The sequence below is a fragment of the Ambystoma mexicanum genome, chromosome 5q (genome assembly GCF_040938575.1).
Source record: "Ambystoma mexicanum isolate Mex_15411 chromosome 5q, UKY_AmexF1_1, whole genome shotgun sequence".
Lineage (NCBI taxonomy): Eukaryota > Metazoa > Chordata > Amphibia > Caudata > Ambystomatidae > Ambystoma > Ambystoma mexicanum.
The window spans coordinates 1,273,246,668-1,273,265,515 of NC_090933.1; the positions used below are offsets into that span (position 1 = coordinate 1,273,246,668).

General features: G+C 48.3%; 1 protein-coding gene across 1 annotated transcript in view; it reads right to left on the bottom strand.

Annotated features, from left to right (window-relative positions):
* Window positions 1-4,675: 4,675 nt before the first annotated feature.
* Window positions 4,676-18,848, bottom strand: part of VPS28 (VPS28 subunit of ESCRT-I) — an 86,887-nt gene continuing 72,714 nt past the window's right edge. Inside the window, exons 9-10 of the mRNA XM_069621819.1 lie at window positions 7,508-7,599; window positions 4,676-7,219 (exon numbers count right to left, since the gene is read on the bottom strand). Coding sequence (XP_069477920.1) covers window positions 7,102-7,219; window positions 7,508-7,599 — 210 coding nt within the window. The 3' untranslated portion in view covers window positions 4,676-7,101. The remainder of the gene's footprint in view (window positions 7,220-7,507; window positions 7,600-18,848) is intronic.

Below are 18,848 nucleotides of genomic sequence, written 5' to 3' on the forward strand. Positions count from 1 at the left end.
AACCTTATTTTAAACCAACACAGTCTATAATCCATGGGCAACACAAAATGTCCAAACCTAGACTCTAATGTCCAGCCCTAACCTAGAACACAAATCCAAAATGTGGTTCCTCAAACATCCAGGTACTCCATTTAGGAGGATCACAGCCTTCAAAACATACAAGATTGCCACCCGACCCCTTTTGCATCATTTATAATTGGGCTATCTCCACGTTCAACTACAGGGGCTGAGGCTAGGGGAGTATTCTTCCCACTCACCCACACAGTCAATATGCCCCTCCTGCCAGGGACCTTGCTTGGTTTTCCCTTCGCCTTAGCGTTGCTGGTGGAAAGCCCCAGCTTCTGGTTCTCGAGTTTGTGGTTGGATTGGGTTGAGTCTCCACAATTCTGTAGACAAGGGGGTATTTTCCACCGCCCCTTCACCTAAAAGTGCTTGTGACATCAGGAATGTTATCAGTTTCCCTGCTTTGAGGGTTACTGATGGAAAGTCCTCGCTTCGGTCTCGCCAGGCCACTCTGGAAAGTCAGTATCATCCCTCAGCCAGTCTCATCTGCTTTGTTCTCAGGGATAGCTGGTGAAAAGCATGGACCTCAGGCGCTCCAATTATCTTGAACAAATCTAGATTTGCTTGCTTACAAGCAGGCAAGGTTTTTTTTTCTTTAAACACTTTTTATTGTTTTGCATTAAGAACGTCAATGAACAGCTCAACATCAAGAGCAGAACAGGGTATCTTATGAAACACGATTGGAAAACACCTTTGTAATCACACATTTCACATGCCAGTAGGATTACTGTCCAGTTCAGAGAATGATTATTTCAAGGCATCGCCCAGTGTCAACTGCGGGCATATACTGCTCCCGTTATCCGCCCCTGGCACACTTTCTCCATATCCTCTCCAATTTGCCAGGGCATCCTCTAACTATACATTTCTGTAACCCATGTCAACAGTTTCAGGCAGGCTGACACCCCATTTTGTCGCCACGGTTTGTTTCATCAAACCAACTGCAAACAGTTTCTCATATTCGGTCAAACCAGTCTCTCCCTCCCCGCCACCCCCCAAGAGCAGTGATTGTGGCTCTTCAGGTAGCTGCAGTCCCAAAACCGCATGGACACTGGCCAGGCACGTTTGCCAAAATTGACGCACCCTCGGGCACTTGAGGCATTCTTGACTCTCTGCAGGCCTCCATCTAAACAAGGTGGAGCATGCAGAGTAGATCCTGTGCAACATTTTGAGCTGTATCAGCCTTGATATGATTATTTATAACGCGCTTAATAACCAGAGGTTTCTACGCGCGGACCCGGGGATCGAACCTGTGTTGCTCTGTGTCGTCTTGCTTCCAAGGCGAGCACGTTGCCCCTGAGCTATCCTCCCAAGCCTTATATGGCCCGAGATTCCGATTTCCCTTGGAAACATCAGAGCCTCCACCCAGCCTTCTGACTCCATTGGAGCGAGATGCCTCCCCCAGCACTCCCTTGGTGTTACCAAATCTTTTGTAGCAAATGACGTGAGGACCTGATACAGGGTAGAGATGGCTTTCGAGGCAATGAGCTCTGAGGGCATGGCAGGGCAGCACCCCCGAGAAGCCTGGAAGTGTGTCAACAAGGTGTGAACCACCTGCAGGTAATGATATCTCTCAGTTTACAGTAGCCCGAATTTCTCAGATAACTCAGAGAAGGGGACCAACACCCATCCGCCCATTACCTTCCCCAATGTGGATACCTTACATCTCTAATCTACTGATCTTCCCCACCTCTGGGAATAAAGCGTCATTTCATAGCGGTTGAACCAAGGTGGATCTACCCCCCAAACCCAACATACCAGTGAGAGGCTTTCCACACCTGCCTAACATGATGCATCATGGGAGGCAACTGCCGCCTCTGATGACAGCTATAAAGGATCTGGGCGGGAGGCAAGCCATTCATCTCCTATCGGCCATAATGTGCCGCAGGGACGCGTCCCCATGGGGACAGTCATTTACCACCAGCAGTTGGCCGGCCCGATGATAGCCCTGTAAGCTAGGGAGCCCAATACCCCTCTCCCACACGGGCCGCTGTAACGTGGCCGGAGCAATGCAGGCTTGTCCACGTCCCCAGAGTAGATTTCGAAGAGCCCCATCCACTTTATCAAATTCAGCTTTAGGTAAATGCATCAGCGCCCTCTGCAAGACACACCGGTATCTCAGAAGAGTTAACATCTTCCCAAGCATTGTCAATGGGAGAGTTTCCAATGAAGTGACATCCCGTATAAATCGATCTGTAATGGGGTGTAAATTGCGTCTCGTATAATCAGCCAAATCCAATCCCACCCGGATTCCTAGGTGTTTGGAGCCTTCCGTTGACGCCAGATATGGACAGCTCAGAGGGGAATCGCTCTCCATACCCTGTAGGGGGAACAGAATGGATTTATCCCAGTTCACCTTCAACCCACTCACTCCTTGGACCTCGGGCAAACCTTTGTTTTACTCTGATTGACACAAAGTGCCTCTCCACCCTCTTCCAAATCTCTTCCAGACAGTGGTCTCCTTCCTTCTCCAGGGAGTTCAGAGGGACATGCGCCACTGACTTTCCCCAGCACCTTCTGTAGCCAGCGAGCCCTGGGGTTTGTTTTAACTTTACTTATGATTGGCAATTTCTTAAAGGAACTTGTGTCAAGTGTCTTGATTGGTCAGGTTGGATAGGGTCCCCAATTCCACTTACAATACAATATTTACAAGTCGGCTTTGATTGGCTAATCATCAGATTAGGCTACTTGTGGGCTTATGTGAACCCATTAGATATACACAAGCCTGTATCAGCAATCAGCGGTGCAAGCGCCATCTTGGAATTTGCACAACACTGCATTGTTGTTCTGCCATGTTCCAAAGATTGTGGGCTAAGTGCTGCATCTTTGTCAACTCAGAGCGAGGTAAGGTAAGCGGCGGCTCATTCTCTGGTGTTCCCTCCATCTATATACATGATCACATCGGCTAAATGCGTATTATTTGGAGATTGGCTCAGCATTGTGAAGGCTGCCGCCCCACTGCCTTCTGGGAACTGTAGTCCTTGTTGAAGACTCTGCCTTGGTTTCTTCACTGGTATTTGGAAAAATGTGGGATTAATATCTGCACAAGGAGTAGGGAGACACAAGGGAATCACCTGCCCCTCAAACAAAAGGATGGGGTGTTGCTCCAAATCACCACACAAGGCAATGTCACTCAGCAACATAGCATCACCTGACCTGCGTCTTTTTTCAAATGCATATGTGCCACAGCTATTCTACCACCTAATGTTTTTTGTATGCTCTATGCAAATGACTGAAAAGGATAGTACATACGAGTAGTATATTTAAATGTGTATACAAAGTCTTGTTTTGATGCCAAAGGGAGGAAGCGCATATTGTAAATTACTGGCGGACACATGGGTCATTACGAGTATGGAGGGAGCCATGGCGCCATTTGCACCATGGCTACCTCCATACCGCATACAGGGTCCGGGTTTTTTTCCTGAATGGGGAAATACCGGGCCATTCCAACCTTGAAGGTCCCGCTATTTCCCCATTCAGGGAACCCAGGGAGCCCATCGGAACCCACAGGGCTCAATGGGAATGGGGAGGGAGCTAACAACGGCTCCCTGGTCTGCTACCAGGTGCCCTTTGCGGGTCCCGCGAGCAGACTCGTAATAGGACGGTAAGGGGTTAACGGCGCCGGCACCCTAACAGGAGCCGTTAACCCCTTACCGCCCATCTCGGAATGAGGCCCATGATGGTCTCCAACAGAAAATTGCGATCTGTGCCCTGCTTGTGGATTGTATGCCTAGAAGCAAACCACATCCACATCACCCAGCCTCTGAGGGCATAAAATCTGCATGCATCGCTGCACACACTGAATTTTCATGTACCTGCAAAAACCAGAAGGAATCCATAGGGATACATGTAAACGCTGTCTGACATATTGCGGACATTTGCAATCTCTTTCACAGGTGTATGTATACATGCATGTGATTTATAAAGCAAGAACTTAGCTGGGAAGGGAAGGGGCGTTGTACAAATGGGACACAGCAGGGGGGGGTTACAGGTAGGGTGCAGGGGTAGCAGAAGAGCTGGAACACATAAAGGGAACAAGAAGAGGGGGAGGGGACTACAGAAGAGGAGAGACAGACTTGAGAGGAATGACCCGCAAGATGTTCTTGGAAGGGCCGGGTCTTGAGCTCCTCCCTGAAGTATAAGGTGGAGGGTTACTTTAGACATGTAAAAACAGGACCACTGAGATTAACCTAATCACTGCATCCCTCAAATAATCCCAATTGCATGGAGAGGACCATTTCCACGCAAGTGCTAGCGCTCCGCGCCATGCAATTTACACTATTGTTAAAATTAGCCTGTAGTGTTTATCTAGCTTTTTTTTTTATTGTTGAATTTTTAATCAAATAATTGATTTTTTACAACATTTTTCTTTGTAAATCGATCTATCATTCTAGTACTTTGGTGACTTCAAAAGAAAGAACAGGACAGTCCTAATTATGTTCAAGTTTCTCTGTTAGCTGTTGGAGGCTCTCAAAGGTCGCTAATCGCCATGACGTTCGGTCGCCACTAATCATCCTTGCCTTTATCTAGCTTTTATACACCTCTGGCCCAAGCAATTGCTTGCACATGGATTCACAAGCTTTTTAGCTTAATGTAATAAAAATGCTAAACATGGTCACAATAGAAACCCCAACTTTATTCTGTAACCTAACAGATCTGTACAATCAGACAGGAAAGTGAAAAGCATTAACAGAACATACACAGGGATGCCCCAACATTGGGTCTATCAAACTATAGCATTAAATAGATGGCTCCTAAAAGTGATCCGGTGGTGTACCCTGAAGAGCGATATCTGAGTGTACGATGCACAGCCCCCTGTACCCCCAGTCCCATCATGGGAGAAATGCCGGGTTCACAGCGCCTGCACTGCGGAGAAGAGAAGGAATCGGTCTCTGCAGTGCCTCGCTAATGTCCCTGGCACAGCCTGTGTGCCTAAGGGAAGGACCAGATCCTCATGCTGGAGTTACTGCTCAATATCATACCCCACACCTCAGTGCCAATCTTCCTGCCCTTGTTATGCAAAGTCTTTTTATACTGTGCCAGTCATAACTTTGCAGTGTGGTTTTTTTTCATCCCATTGACATTGTGATTTCTCAGTCACTGGCATTGCGATAGGATGCAGTGCCCAGCTTCTCACTAAGGCGTTTGATAATTTGTTGCCCAACAAGCAGCAGAAATGTCCAATACCTGGATGCCAGAGTGTGTTCGCTGGCATTGCCTGCCCGATGCCTTGAGGTATTGGATACCACAAAGCTACTTATCCTTCCCCAACACTTCCTCCAATACCCATGTGCTACTAGTCTCCGAGACACTGCCTGCCCCACAAGGTATACATGTCCGACACCTTAGTATCCATGAGCCACTACAGGATGAAGCGCATGAATTGTAAGTATTGCTCTGCTGCTATTGTCAATGTTGGTGAATGGGTAACATCATCGCGTGATACTAAGGGTCCGGAGCAGTTGGTCTCAAGTGTTTTTGTTCAGTACATAAAACCAGAACGTATTTTCTTAAAACTCAACAACTGGGCACATATATTTCCATTTAACCGTTTCATATCTACAATATATGTAGACACTTCATTTTTGGGCACGTGGAGTGGATTTACATTCTTTTTCCAAAAGGGCTGCTATTGGATTCCAGCCCTACCCATCGAAGCAGCCGCTTTGAAGCTGGTTCATACATGGCTGTCACCCGGTTCTTACTTCACTCCCATAAGTTTGGTCTGCGTACTTTCTCCATTTAATTCCACGCAGCTCCTGAGTTAACTTCAATGGATTGGTTTCCGTGCAGGGCAGTAGATAAAGATATAAGAAGTGCAGGGATGGTCTAGCTCAAAGGATGGACCATGGTGTTTTTACGCCCACTGGCAATTCCCACTGTGGACCCTGCCATGGTTCTAGAGACAGCTTGCAGCCTAATGGGTCTCCGGATAAATGGAGACACCTTCCTCTGTTTGCTGCCAAAAGTCCCAACGTATGTGGGTTTATAGTATAAATAAAAGGGGACAGCAGGCACTAGGCGGACCTTCAGATTCACAGTTGCCCATGAAGGGGCATAAGTGGCAAATCAGCAAACGCCGACAACTCTTGCCACTTACAATTCAGTGCACAGTACCCACGTTACCTCGGGTTTTAAATGCATACCTCACGATTTCGTTACAATGCCAAGATGGACAACATCTTCCCTGTTTGGGTAAATTTGCTATTTTGGGGTAGACATGCGGTCAATGCCAATGCATCTATGGGGGTTACCAAACATTTAGGGGACCACAGCTATCTCAAGAAATGTCTGAACACATCCTCTCCCACATACTGTCGCCCAGTGGTGCTTTAGGTTTCATTTCCTTATGATTTGATTTCCTTGTGTGGACAGTTTCCCCAGCAGATCAACAAGGAAGCAATATCCCGATCAATTTCAAACATTTGGTACTCTGTTAGACACACTGAGAAAAGGAGGCACCTTGTCGGGCTCCCTCTCACGAGCAGGTACTTGAGCTAGGCTGAAAAGGTAGACCATGGGGCAGCAGGCTCAGCCATATTGATGGAGCACAGCGGTAAAATCAAGACAGGGCTTGCGATCCTCCAGGAGTAGCTGAGACTTATCCAACCACTGGGTAGGCACACAACTACAAAGACTTGTAATAAGGAAACGGTAGAATCGTTTTCATAGCAACTAACTGAAGGAATAGAACATGGTGGTTGAATTCAAAATGGATGAGAACCTGAAAATTAAAAATAATAAGGATTTAATGCAAATGCCCAACATGGGGAGAAAGACTAGGGAACATAAATTCCAGAGGGCAGACACAACAAATGGAAATTCTTGTACTGTAAGCAACAATATTTTTTATGCCAACATTGCCACCTTCAAAGTATGTAGCCAGCGACAAACTCAGGCATGGGAGGAGTGTGGGCAGAGCAGTCTCTGCCAGCAGCAGTGAAATGACAGACATGGCATGTGTTACACTGATTCTGGTGGCAAGAGATATCTGCACAGGTCCACTGAGTCCTGGGGGTTGAGGGTACAAGTAGAGCATGTTCAGGAGTGCAGGAAACGATTGAAGGCATTGTAGGCAGCTTCTAGGTCGAAGAGCATTTGCCTGACTTGCGAGTCGTCCAGCTCATCCGAGGCTGACATTCCACTCAGCTTCTGCAGCCTGCGTGAGGAATGAGAAACAGGACATGAATCCAAAAGGTGGGAGGCAGCGGCACCACCAGCAAGTGGGAAAAGGATGAGTATCGTGGATTAAAAACAGCCGCACAATCTATTGTGATTGAAAGTAAGATGCCAGAGTGAGCAAGGTAGAGAAAGAAAAGGGAGCGAGAAGGAAAGATAGACGGAGAGAGAGAGAAAAAGAAACAGGAAAAGCGAGAAAGACAGGAGAAAAATAGACGGAGAAAGAGAAAATAAAGAGCAGAGTAGCCACTGTTGTCGGTGGACTTACCACAAGTTCACTTTCTCTCTGCCCTCAAAGTCTGGAGGCAGGTGACTCATGCGGTTCATAGTTTCCATCAGCTCCCGCAGGTCTGGTTGGATCTAGAAATACAGCGCAGTGTCAGAGATTCCAAATAACATGGAGTATCATACACTGGAAGACACAATATCAGTGCCTGCACAAGGCATTGGGCAAACTATCCAGTGAGCATTATATAATAAGTCAAGAAAAAGTTACAATAGTCCGTTCATCAACACTATAGCATACTTGTTGAAATTTCCAAATTGCTACTACAGGGACCAATTTCTTAGGGCAAGGCTGAATCTATTCCCAACTAGGGAGATGCTCGCCTCACGCATGAGACTGGAGGTACTGGACACGGACTGTCGACACTGTAAAGGGCCAAAGAAGCCAGAAACTCTAAAACATCTATTACTGTCTTGCAGGGGATTAACAGACATGAGATCTGTGAACATGTGGAAATACGTCTCGAGGAACTGTACTGCATCACTAGAAGAAAGTTGCGCGGTTTGTTCATTTGTGAAGAAGATATGTTAAGCGAATCACTAGGTATAAGGAAGTTAATGAAATTGTGTATTTATTGATTGATTATTTATAAGGCGCACTATACAACAAGATGGTGTTTCCAGGCGCCCCAAGACAAGCCAAGGATGGTGGAAAATGGAAGGTAAATAACAATAACTGTCCAACTAGGCCTTGTGACATTCGGATCGTGTAAGTGCAGTAACAAGTAGTACCGGGGGGGGAGGGGAGCGGGGGGATAGGAGACATCAGGAAAGTGGCATAAAAATACAGGGGGGAGAACGAAGATGTTCCAAGGGGCTAGGCACGTACTGGGGAGAGACCGGGGGGGTGGGAGGGGACAAGTGCCAAGGGATGGCGGAGGAGGACTACCTTCTAAGTGCGAGGATGGGGGTGGAACAGATTCATGAGGGATGCTTGACCCACCAGGCTAGTTAGGAAAAGGGGCCAGGAAGGGCAGTGCAGGTAGAGAGAGATGGAAGAGAGGAAAGTGACCAATTGCACCTGGGAGGGGCGATTAGATAGCAAGGAGGCTTGAAGGGTGCTGGTATAGACTGGTCAGGAAGGGCCTGGTACCCTGTAAGACTCATAAGGGAATAGGTTCCCAGTTGCAGCGGCAGAAGGGGGCATTAGCAAGGTAGGGCGTGAGGGAAGGAAGAAGAGAAGAGCAGGGTCTTGAGAAGCTTCAGGAACTTCAGGAGGTCTTGCCCAAGTCAGAGGGCCAGGGAGGCCATTCCAGAGGGAGGCTCTTACTGAAGAGAGAGAGACCTACACCCCCATGCTCTGCTTGGAAGAGCGTCTCAGCTGCAGAGAGTTGGAGCTAGAGGACTGAAGGGCTCTGGCAGGGAGGTATTTGGGGAGAGAGCTGGATGTAGCGGGGCCCAAAAAGCCTTGAGGATAATGCAGGGGGGGGGTCTTGAATTTGATCTTTGCAGCCACCGCTAGCCAGTCGAGAGGTTTTAAGGCTGGAGAGATGTGGTCACTGGGCTTGTGGCCAAGGATAAGTCTTGCAGACCTATTCTGGATTAGTTGAAGGGGACAAAGAGAGGAAAGAGGCAGATTGAGGAAGAGGCTGTTGCAGTAGTCGAGCCTAAAGAGAATCAGAGCTCTGGAGACTGAGTTTCTGGGGCAAGGTAAGTAAGGGGAGAGGACGTGGAGTTGAAAGTGGGCCTTGGCCATTCCGTAATGTGAGGGGAGAAAGAAAGAGGGGAGTCAAAGATGACACCAAGGTTTTTAGTCTCACAAGATGGTGGGGGGGCGCAGGGGTCCCACTGAGCAGGATCTCATGTTTTCCTGGCATTAAGACAGATCATTAGCCATGCACCATGCCTGAACGGCAATAAGACAGTCAGGAATGAGAGAGGAGGTAGTGGGGGGAAGCTTGAAGGAGAGCTGAGTGGCTTCAGCATAACACAGTAAATTAGTAGAGAAGGTGGAAATCGAGTGGGTCAGAGGGGCAAGGTCGATGTTGAGGAGCCATGGCGATCGGATAGAGTCCTGAGGGACGCCGCTGGTAGAGAGATGGAGCAGAGGAAAGGGCCCAATTGCACCTGGGATGGGAGATTAGATAGGAAGGAGGTCAACCAGTCCAGTGCCAGGTAGTTTTATGAGGGTGGTATGATTGACTGTGTCAAAGGCAGAGGACAAATGTTACAGAGGGCCTGGGATGGAAATGGCAGTAGAATAAGCAAGTTCCTTAGAGATTGTGAAGAGTTCAGCCATATTGTTGGTGGACCCAGCGAAGCAAGTTTGGATATGGGCCCTCTTCCTGGAGTGGATGGAGAGGCAGTATTGCCTTTGGATCTTGCGATAAGCCAGTTTGTCAGTGGATGTGTTTGAAACCTTTCACTTTCGTTCAGAAACTCTGCACTTGCGTTTCAGAGAGGCTAGATCGGAGTCATACCTACTGTTGCGCTTGGAGGCAAGCTTCATACAGATCCTCATGACAGGGGAATAGATGTCAAGGGTATTGGAGATGGAGAGGTGAAGGTTAGCGAGGGCTGCGTCAGTGGGAGAGTCAATGGTAGAGGTGGGACGGCAAAGGCAGAAACTGACACTCGCTTCATCTGTTGAATGACGGAGAAGGAGACTGGCAGTGCTGGCAGAGGCCTGGCTAAAGAGCCCAAGAGCTCCAGGTGAGAGGAGAGCATTGTCAGACCAAGAGAGGGCTGTGGTGAGAGGGTAAGAGATAGGAATGTCTGATGAGATGAGTGCATCCAAGGTGTGTCCGACCAGAGGGAAGAATGGTGAGGTAGAGAGTCATGGAGGTCACGGAAGAGTACAGTGGGCATATCCAAAGAGTCAAAATGAATGCTGAAGTCTGAGGAGAAGTTTAGAGGTAGAGGTCGGGAGGGAAGAGGGACTGCCAACTCAGAAAGGAAGCGTGAGACCGGGCCAGGGGGCCTGTAGATGGTAGCGAGAATAAGCGAGAGGGAAGGAGAAACACCAAGCCTGCAGATTAGGCATTTGAAGGAGGAATAGGGTTCAGTGGGTATGATGGTAGCAGGGACCCATTCAAGGAAGACCAGGGCCACTCTGCCTCCAGACCGATTGGGCCTGGGCTTGGAGAGGATCTCGTAGCCATCGGGAAGAAGAGTATCGAGAGCAGTGACAGCTGGCATTGGCTTAGTAAGACCCATTGGTTTCTTTTTCTTTGGTTTAGAAGGATTCATATCAGTCAAATTAATGATGGAATATATGTAATCTTCCACTGTTTTCATGTTATGTGGTTCACCGATAATCAATGTTTGAACTATTATGTATTAAAAACTGTATTGGCTGCACAACTTAAGAATTCACTTCCGTCATCTATAAATTATCTACAAAGCTGTGATGATCAACACATGTGCTAGCTTTTTCAAAAACTTTTTGTCATGAGTATTTCCTTTGTCTTTTAGCCTTTTCTATATTTCCTATTCCTGATTTTCTTGTTTGATATTTTCACTGGGCCCTTTCTTTTTTCAACACTGCCCTCTGCCGCTTTCGCCCTCTATTTTTGATTTAAGTTAACTTTATATTCAAATAGAAGGTTTTGTTTTTCACCAAGTAACATTCAACGTTTATTATTATATTCGAGTGGTTCTAAGACACATTATAGGTATGAAACAATTGAAATATTTATTTTGAGATTTATATGTGGTTACAATTAGGTTAAAATCAACAACCAACCACGTACCAACAACGGTAGCAGTTCTCTTTGTTGTTTCTCAGTAAGGCAAGCTTAACGTTATTATTTAAATATATACAGGAAGTGGGCATAATAAATTATTAAAAAACTTTAAAAAGAGCCGGTTTACAATGTTAGTACACTAAAATAACTTCCTATATTTAAAATAGCTTCTTTTGCTGAGAACACATCATTTTGTCCTTCAAAATGCACTTTCCTCTTGGAAGAGGCCCTGCTCATAAAGAAAACAGTGATCGGTTTCTTCTGTGAGCAGCAAGGCTGGCCACTGATCTGTGCGCGGCACCGCTGTACCCACTAATTGGCACGTGCTTTAATTATTAACAAGTTCTGTCAGAACCGAAGCACCCCCACCCCCTCCCTGTGCCCATCTGCGTCCTCCTGACCTCCCCTCCATACAGACAAAGGGCCTCAGTGTAATAGCATTCCCCAGGACACATGCAATGAGCGTCTGAAAATGAAAGGTTTGTCCACGCCTTCTGGGCTGCCACTGTCACTGCTGCTCTCATGGGTACGGTCCTATCTGCAATTGCTGTGCTGGCTCTAGCAACCAGGAGCAGGACATGCGATAGGGGGAGAAGAAGAGTGGAGATGTTGAGAATGCGGTGCAAAGGTTCAGAAATGGAACACTGATAAGAGAATGCATTACTTACCGTAAAAGCATTTCTGATGATTGTATCTGCTTAGATTCACATGCTGTGCATAGGTCCGACATCCAGTGGTCACTGCGGAGTATTGCATTTTGTTTTTCGTAGTCGAAAAGGGGACGTCGACAAGGCGTGTCTGAAACACTATCCCTATAGTGACGTGCGTTGTACCCACAATCCCTCACGCGTCGAGGTCCCTCTGTTTGTATTTTTCTGCCCTGAGGGAGCCTTCTAGACGTGAGTGAGTACAGAAAAGAGAGAGAGATATATAAAGGAAGTCTATGTTCCTTCCATCCGAGCGGGGAGGAAGGGCGGGCGCATGTGAATCTAAGCAGATACAATCATCAGAAATGCTTTTACGGTAAGTAATGCATTCTCTTCTGATGTTTGTTAATCTGCTTAGAATCACATGCTGTGCATAGACTAGCGAGCAGTACCCGGAGTTGGCGGTGGGTTATGAGAAGGAACAGTAGAGAAAAGGTGTCGTAATACTGCCTGTCCCACCTGGGAGTCAGATCTAGAGTGTGTATCTAGACAGTAGTGTTTTGTAAAGGTGTGCACAGAACTCCAGGTAGCCGCTTTGCAGATGGACTCAAGGGGAACATTTGCAATGAATGCTATGGATGCCCCCGTGCCTCGAGTAGAGTGTGCTCTTGGCCTAAAGGGCAGTTCTCTCTTAGCAAGAGTATAGCAGAGAGTGATGCATTGAACAATCCATCTAGATATAGTGGATTTTGAAACTGCATCTCCTTCTCTTCCTGCTGCCACCGAGACGAAGAACTGATTAGTCTTCCTCAGTGGTCTGGTTCTTTCCATGTAGAACATGACCGCTCTGCGTACATCTAGTGTGTGCAGAGTCCTTTCTCCCAAATTGGAAGGGTTTTGAAAGAAAGTTGGTAGTTCTATAGATTGGTTTACGTGGAATTTAGAAATAAATTTCGGAGCAAACCTAGGGTGAGTGCGTAGAACCACTTTATCTTTGTGAACTGTAACAAAGGGGTCTAGAATAGAAAGAGCCTGAAGTTCACTTACTCTCCTGATGGAGGTGATAGCTATTAAAAAAGCAGTCTTAAGCGTGAGGTGTTTAAGAGATGCTTTGTGCATGGGTTCGAATGGAGAGCCCATGAGTCTGGTAAGTACCACATTAAGGTCCCATCCGGGAGCTGGGTCAGCTATCGGGGGGTGTATTCTCTTTACTCCCTCCATGAAGGCCTTTATAACAGGGATCCTCCACCACGACACTTTGAGTTGGGAAGTGGTGTATGCAGAAAGTGCAGCTAGGTGGACTTTAATGGAGTTAAACACTAGACCTGAATCCAATAGGTGGGTCAGGTATAGGACCACATGTGTGGGAGAGCAGTCAATGGGGTTGATGCTTTTACTCTTGCACCAGATGACAAATCTTTTCCACTTGCTAGAATAGCAGTGGCGAGTGTTCGGTTTTCGGGCTTCCCTGAGGATGTCCATGCATCTTTGCGGGAGTTGTAGATGTCCGAACTCTATGATCTCAGGAGCCAAGCTGCTAAGTTCATGTTCTGGGGGCATGGATGCAGAGTCCTGCCTTTGTCCTGAGACAGCATGTTGTACGGGCAGGGGAGTTTTACTGGGGGGGATAGAGACATCTCCATCAAGTGAGCGAACCATGGTTGTCGTGCCCACATTGGGGCCACTAGTATCATGGTCACTTGTTCCTGGTGCATCTTGTGCACCACTTTGTTGAGAAGTGGAGTCGGGGGAAAAGCGTAAACAAATTTCCCTGACCATTGCATCGACAGACCGTTCCCCTTGGATTGGTTCTGGGGGTACCTGGAGGCGTAACTTAGGCATTGTGAGTTTTCCAGGGTTGCGAACAGGTCTATTTCTGGGAATCCCCATTGTGTGAAGACCTCGAAGACGATGTCTTCGTGCAGGCGCCATTCGTACTCTTTGGGCAGGGGGAAATCTCTGCTGAGACTGTCTGCTAGCAGATTGAGTTCCCCGGGTACATGTAGTGATAGTAGGAACATGTCCTGTTTGAGAGCCCACTTCCATATATTTTGGGCCAGCTTGGACAGGCCTGGAGAGTGGGTGCCCCCTTGCTTGTTGATGTAGTACATGGCTGTGGTGCTGTCTGTAAGGACCATTACTGTTTTGCCTTGTAGGTGTTCCTGGAAGGCTTTTAGCGCCTTGAACACAGCTAGTAGCTCCAGTAGATTTATGTGTTTGGATGCTACGTTCGGAGTCCACACTCCGTGAGCAGTCTGATGGGATAGGTGCGCCCCCCATCCTGTGAGGGATGCGTCTGTGGTTAGAGTGGCTTCCGCCGCGGGTGTGGCAAAGGGTTTCCCTTTTTCCATGTTTTCCTTTGTCCACCACCGTAGCGAGAGAACTAAGGCCTGCGAGACCACAACTAGATCCTCCCATAGTCCGCTGGCCTGACACCACTGGCTGTTGAGCCACTCTTGCATAGGGCGCATGCGCAGGCGCGCGTGAGGTACCAAATAAATACACGACGCCATCATTCCTAGCAAGCGCATTGCTTTGCGTACCGTCACCTCTCGACCGGTTACATATTGAGGGATTAGAAACAGCATGTTTTGGACCCTCTCTCTGGAGGGGAAGACGAGGCCGTCCTTTGTTTGAATTAGAGCCCCTAGGAATTGCTTGATTTGACTGGGGTCTAAACTGGACTTCTTTTCGTTGATGGAGAAGCCCAACTGGAACAAAAGGTCTACTGTCTTTTGGGTATTGGAGAAGCATGTTTCGTAAGAATCCCCTGTTATGAGCCAGTCGTCGAGGTAAGGGTAAACTGGGATGGACAACCTGCGCAGGTGGGCCGCTGCCACTGCCAGCACCTTCGTGAATACCCTTGGTGCTGATGCTATGCCGAAGGGTAGCACTCTGAACTGGTAGTGTTTGCCCTCTATCATGAACCTGAGGTATTTTCTGTGCGCTGGCAACATTAAAATATGAAAGTATTCATCTTTCATATCCAATGTTGTCATGTAATCTCCCTGAGAAAGCAGTGGGATTACTTCCTGTAAGGTTACCATACGAAACTTTTGGGGTTTGATAAACTTGTTCGCTGGGCGCAGATCTAATACAGGGCGCATGGTTAGATCCTTTTTGGGTACAAGGAAGTACACTGAATAAATACCTTCCGTTACCTGAGATAGAGGCACGACCTCTATGGCTCCTTTTTCCAGCAGTTGTTGTACTTCTTGGAGAAGGATGGCAAGATGTTCCGGTGTCATGCGACATCCCCTCGGGGGTCTGAAGGATGGGGAACTGTTGAATTCGATACAGTATCCGTGGGCTACGGTGGAAAGTACCCAACGGTCTGACGTTATCTCCTCCCATGCAGGAAGAAAGGATGTTATCCGGCCCCCGACCGGTGTTGCATGGGAGGGGACGCGAATCTTCGCGTCACTTGGAGTTGTTGGGGGCTTGGGAGCCTCTGGGGGTGGATCCCCGACCCCTCCCTTTGCCCCGGCGTTGGCCTCTTTGGCTGTACTGCCCACTATTGGTTTGGTAATTGGTGGCAGGGTATTGCTGATGTTGATTTTGTTGTTGGTGTTGGCGTTGGCCACGAAAAAAGCGTTTGTTGCCATAGCTGCGCCTGGTAGTGGGCTTAGAGATCTGGTCAAGAGTCTTGATAGTGTCGAACTCTTTCTTAGCCATCTCTAGGGCTTCATCTACCGCTTTTCCGAAGAGGTTAGCGTCCTCGACAGGTTTATTTATCAAAGACGCCTGTGTCTCTGGTTTAAAGCCTGAGTTGCGCAGCCATACATGGCGCTTTAGGAGTATTCCTTGTACTAAGGAACGTCCTGCTGTTTCTGCCGCGTCCAGAGAGTTTTTAACAATGCTCTGGTTCACTTGGGTTCCTTCGCCAATAGTTGACAGTAGGCGCGTACGTAAAGGCTCCGGTGCTTCCTCGGCGTCTTTTCGCAGTTTGGCCCACTGCACGTCTGCGTAGCTTGCAAGCAAGGAATTGTTGTTGGCAATTCTTGCTGAGAAGGCAGCCGAGGAAGTAACTCTTTTTGCAAGGGCATATAGCCTCTTGCCCTCCTTGTCAGGGGGTGCCTCACTGGTGGAAAGTGGTACCCCTGCCCTCTTTCTAGTATTAGATACCACTAGGGAATCCGGAATGGAATGTCCCCTAATGTAGAGGGGGTCTGAGGGTGAAGGAGTGAAAAGTTTTTCAATCCGTGGATTGACCCCTCTGATCATTGCGGGAGTGGACAGCGAAGGTATGATCCTTCTCTTCACTGAAGCGAGGAGTGGAATGGTCTGGCTGACCGGGGGTTTTTCTTTAATCACTCTTTCTACAAAGTCCAATTCTGGAGAGAGTTCCCCGGTGTCGAGTTCGAAATGCGCTGCTGCTCTGCGCAACAGTGCATTGAACGTGGGCTGATCGTCAATTGGAGACGTGTTCCTAACTGGAGAATTGTCCGGAGGAGTTAGGTTTAGGACATCAGTGTCGGAATACACTGATGGCGATTGCCAGGGGTGTGAAGGTCCCTCTTCCGGGTTAACCCCGAAGCCTTCTTCTATAATGTCTGTTCTGTCTTCCAGACATTCCTCCTGGTTCTGTTCTTCATTGTCCATGAAATCCTCTTCCTCCTCGAAGTCTTGTTCCTCCCCAGTGAGGTCATATACATTTTGGAAGTCTGAGGCTGTGTCCTGCTGGGGATCAACTAGCCTCGGATTTTTGGCCCTGGGGTCCTCCTGAGGCCCTTCTCTGGTCCTCTTGTGAGTTTGAGAGGCCTGGGTGCTCATGAACCTTTCCATCCTCTCCATACAGAGGTGGAGTCTTTCCATTGTTTCATGGGGTACCCCAGAGCGGTCTGGCGGGGGAAACATAGGGTTATCTAACTCGAAATGGCTCGACCTCTCCCAAAGCGTCGAGGAAAGTGTCCCGTCGCCCTCCGAAAAACCTTCAGGTGAGTCGGGAGACTCCCTGACTGAAGGGGGTAGTCCCTGCTTCCCTTCGGGCTTTTTCGGCGTATCCTTTAACTGAAGCGTAACGCTCGACGTAATCTTCGGCGTACGCTTTTGGGCGTCGGATACAGCAATCCTTGCTAAGCTATCTGCGACTCGCTTGTCGGCGACTCGTTTGTTGGCGGAAGCTTGAGTTTTCGACGCTATGGGTATCGAACGCTCTACGGCGGTCTGCGCTTTCTGTTGATGCGCACCGGCCGATGGTTTGGTGGCAGCGCCCTTGTTTGCCGAAAGCCCAGTCGCAGGTCGCGGCTGCGGTTGCGAGAGGGGCTTCGAACCGGAACGGTCCGAGGAGGCCGCCGGTGGAACCTGCGTCTCCTTGGGCGCCGAAGGTCTTTTCGACTTAGTCGAAGAAGAGCCGTGGGTTGTGTGTTTATGTGGATCTTTGTGTGCGTCTGTGTCGCCGGGGTGTTCATCCCCATAAGCAGGGCGTGAGCCGAGCCCGTCGGGGCCGGGGACAGACGACGAAGCGCGTAAGCGCTCCTTAGAGGGGGTTTCGACTTCCGTAGCGGAGGTCGTGTTATCGCGTTCCTCGTCACTGTCGGTGGTAGCAGCGGCGGGTGAACCTTCGACATCGCGTAGGCCGCCCACCTTTTAACCCTTCGGTCTTTTAGAGTTTTAGGCTTAAGAAGCCGACAAGCCGTGCACCTTTCCTCCTTGTGATCGAGGGGCAAGCAGCGGTTACACCGTGAGTGCTTGTCCTTCCAAGTGAATTTGCCTTTACAAAGTGGGCAAAACCTAAACGGTGTCCTCTCCATAGCCGAGGCAATAAATCGCGATAAACACCCCAAGGGAAAGGAAGGGGAAAGGGAAAGGCATTCTCAGAAAAGACCCAGAGATGTCCCACGACCCCACTCTCCCTACTGTATATGGCCTGCGAGGCCAGGCCACGTGTTCGGCAGCGCCGAAGGATTTCTTCCGCTCGACCCTCCGTCGAAGATTCTTTTCGGCGGAGAACAGCTTACAACTGCGTCGAGGGAGGGATTATTAATATTAGAGAAAAAACGACCAAAGGTCGAGGAGTTGCAATGTCTCTCGAGGAGCTCCGCGTGAAGGCGACCAGAAGCTGGGCGGAAAAAAACAATCTGAGGGACCTCGACGCGTGAGGGATTGTGGGTACAACGCACGTCACTATAGGGATAGTGTTTCAGACACGCCTTGTCGACGTCCCCTTTTCGACTACGAAAAACAAAATGCAATACTCCGCAGTGACCACTGGATGTCGGACCTATGCACAGCATGTGATTCTAAGCAGATTAACAAACATCAGAAGTACTGCCACTTCGAATCGACCATCTAAGTGACTGATTGCAACCCTTCCTGAATAACTGGGTGAAACTATTGTGCTCTGGCACTTTTTAAATCCAAATCATTGCAAGAATGCTTTAAGGGCATGACTTGTAGTCTGGTAAATGGATTCTGAAATTCAAGGGAGACGGGGAAAAGCAGAAGAGCAAAAAATCCAATGGTGAGGAGCACACCTGAGGTGTGAAGGAGAAATGCAGCCCTGGCACTGGGTTCAATACAATAGAGACAAACAAAACGTGTCCACAAACTGATATCCCTTGCACCCTTTATTGTTGTAAGTCACACCAATACATCTCTATATTCAGGTGTGCTCCTCACCACTGGATCCTTTGCATCTTTATGATTCCCGCCCTAATTTTTGGGGGGTATGGGATGCAGGCAGAACCCACTTCTCTAAAAAGATAATTAGCATGTCTTTCGCTAAAATTAATTCCATTACGGATAAACATGCAACCACTCTTGCATTCGACGAACAAGAAGCTGGCCGCCTTCTGGGGCTCATTAAAGACATAGAATCCACTACATCTACAAACCCTGATCGCCTTATAGTCCAATTAGAAAGGTTGCAACATAGGGAAATATCACAAATACTACATGCAACAACACTAGCCCAATACTATCAGGCCAAAAGGATACCAAGGGGTCTGAGAGTATCTCAGACAAACCCTGTGTAAGGATAGCCCTGATT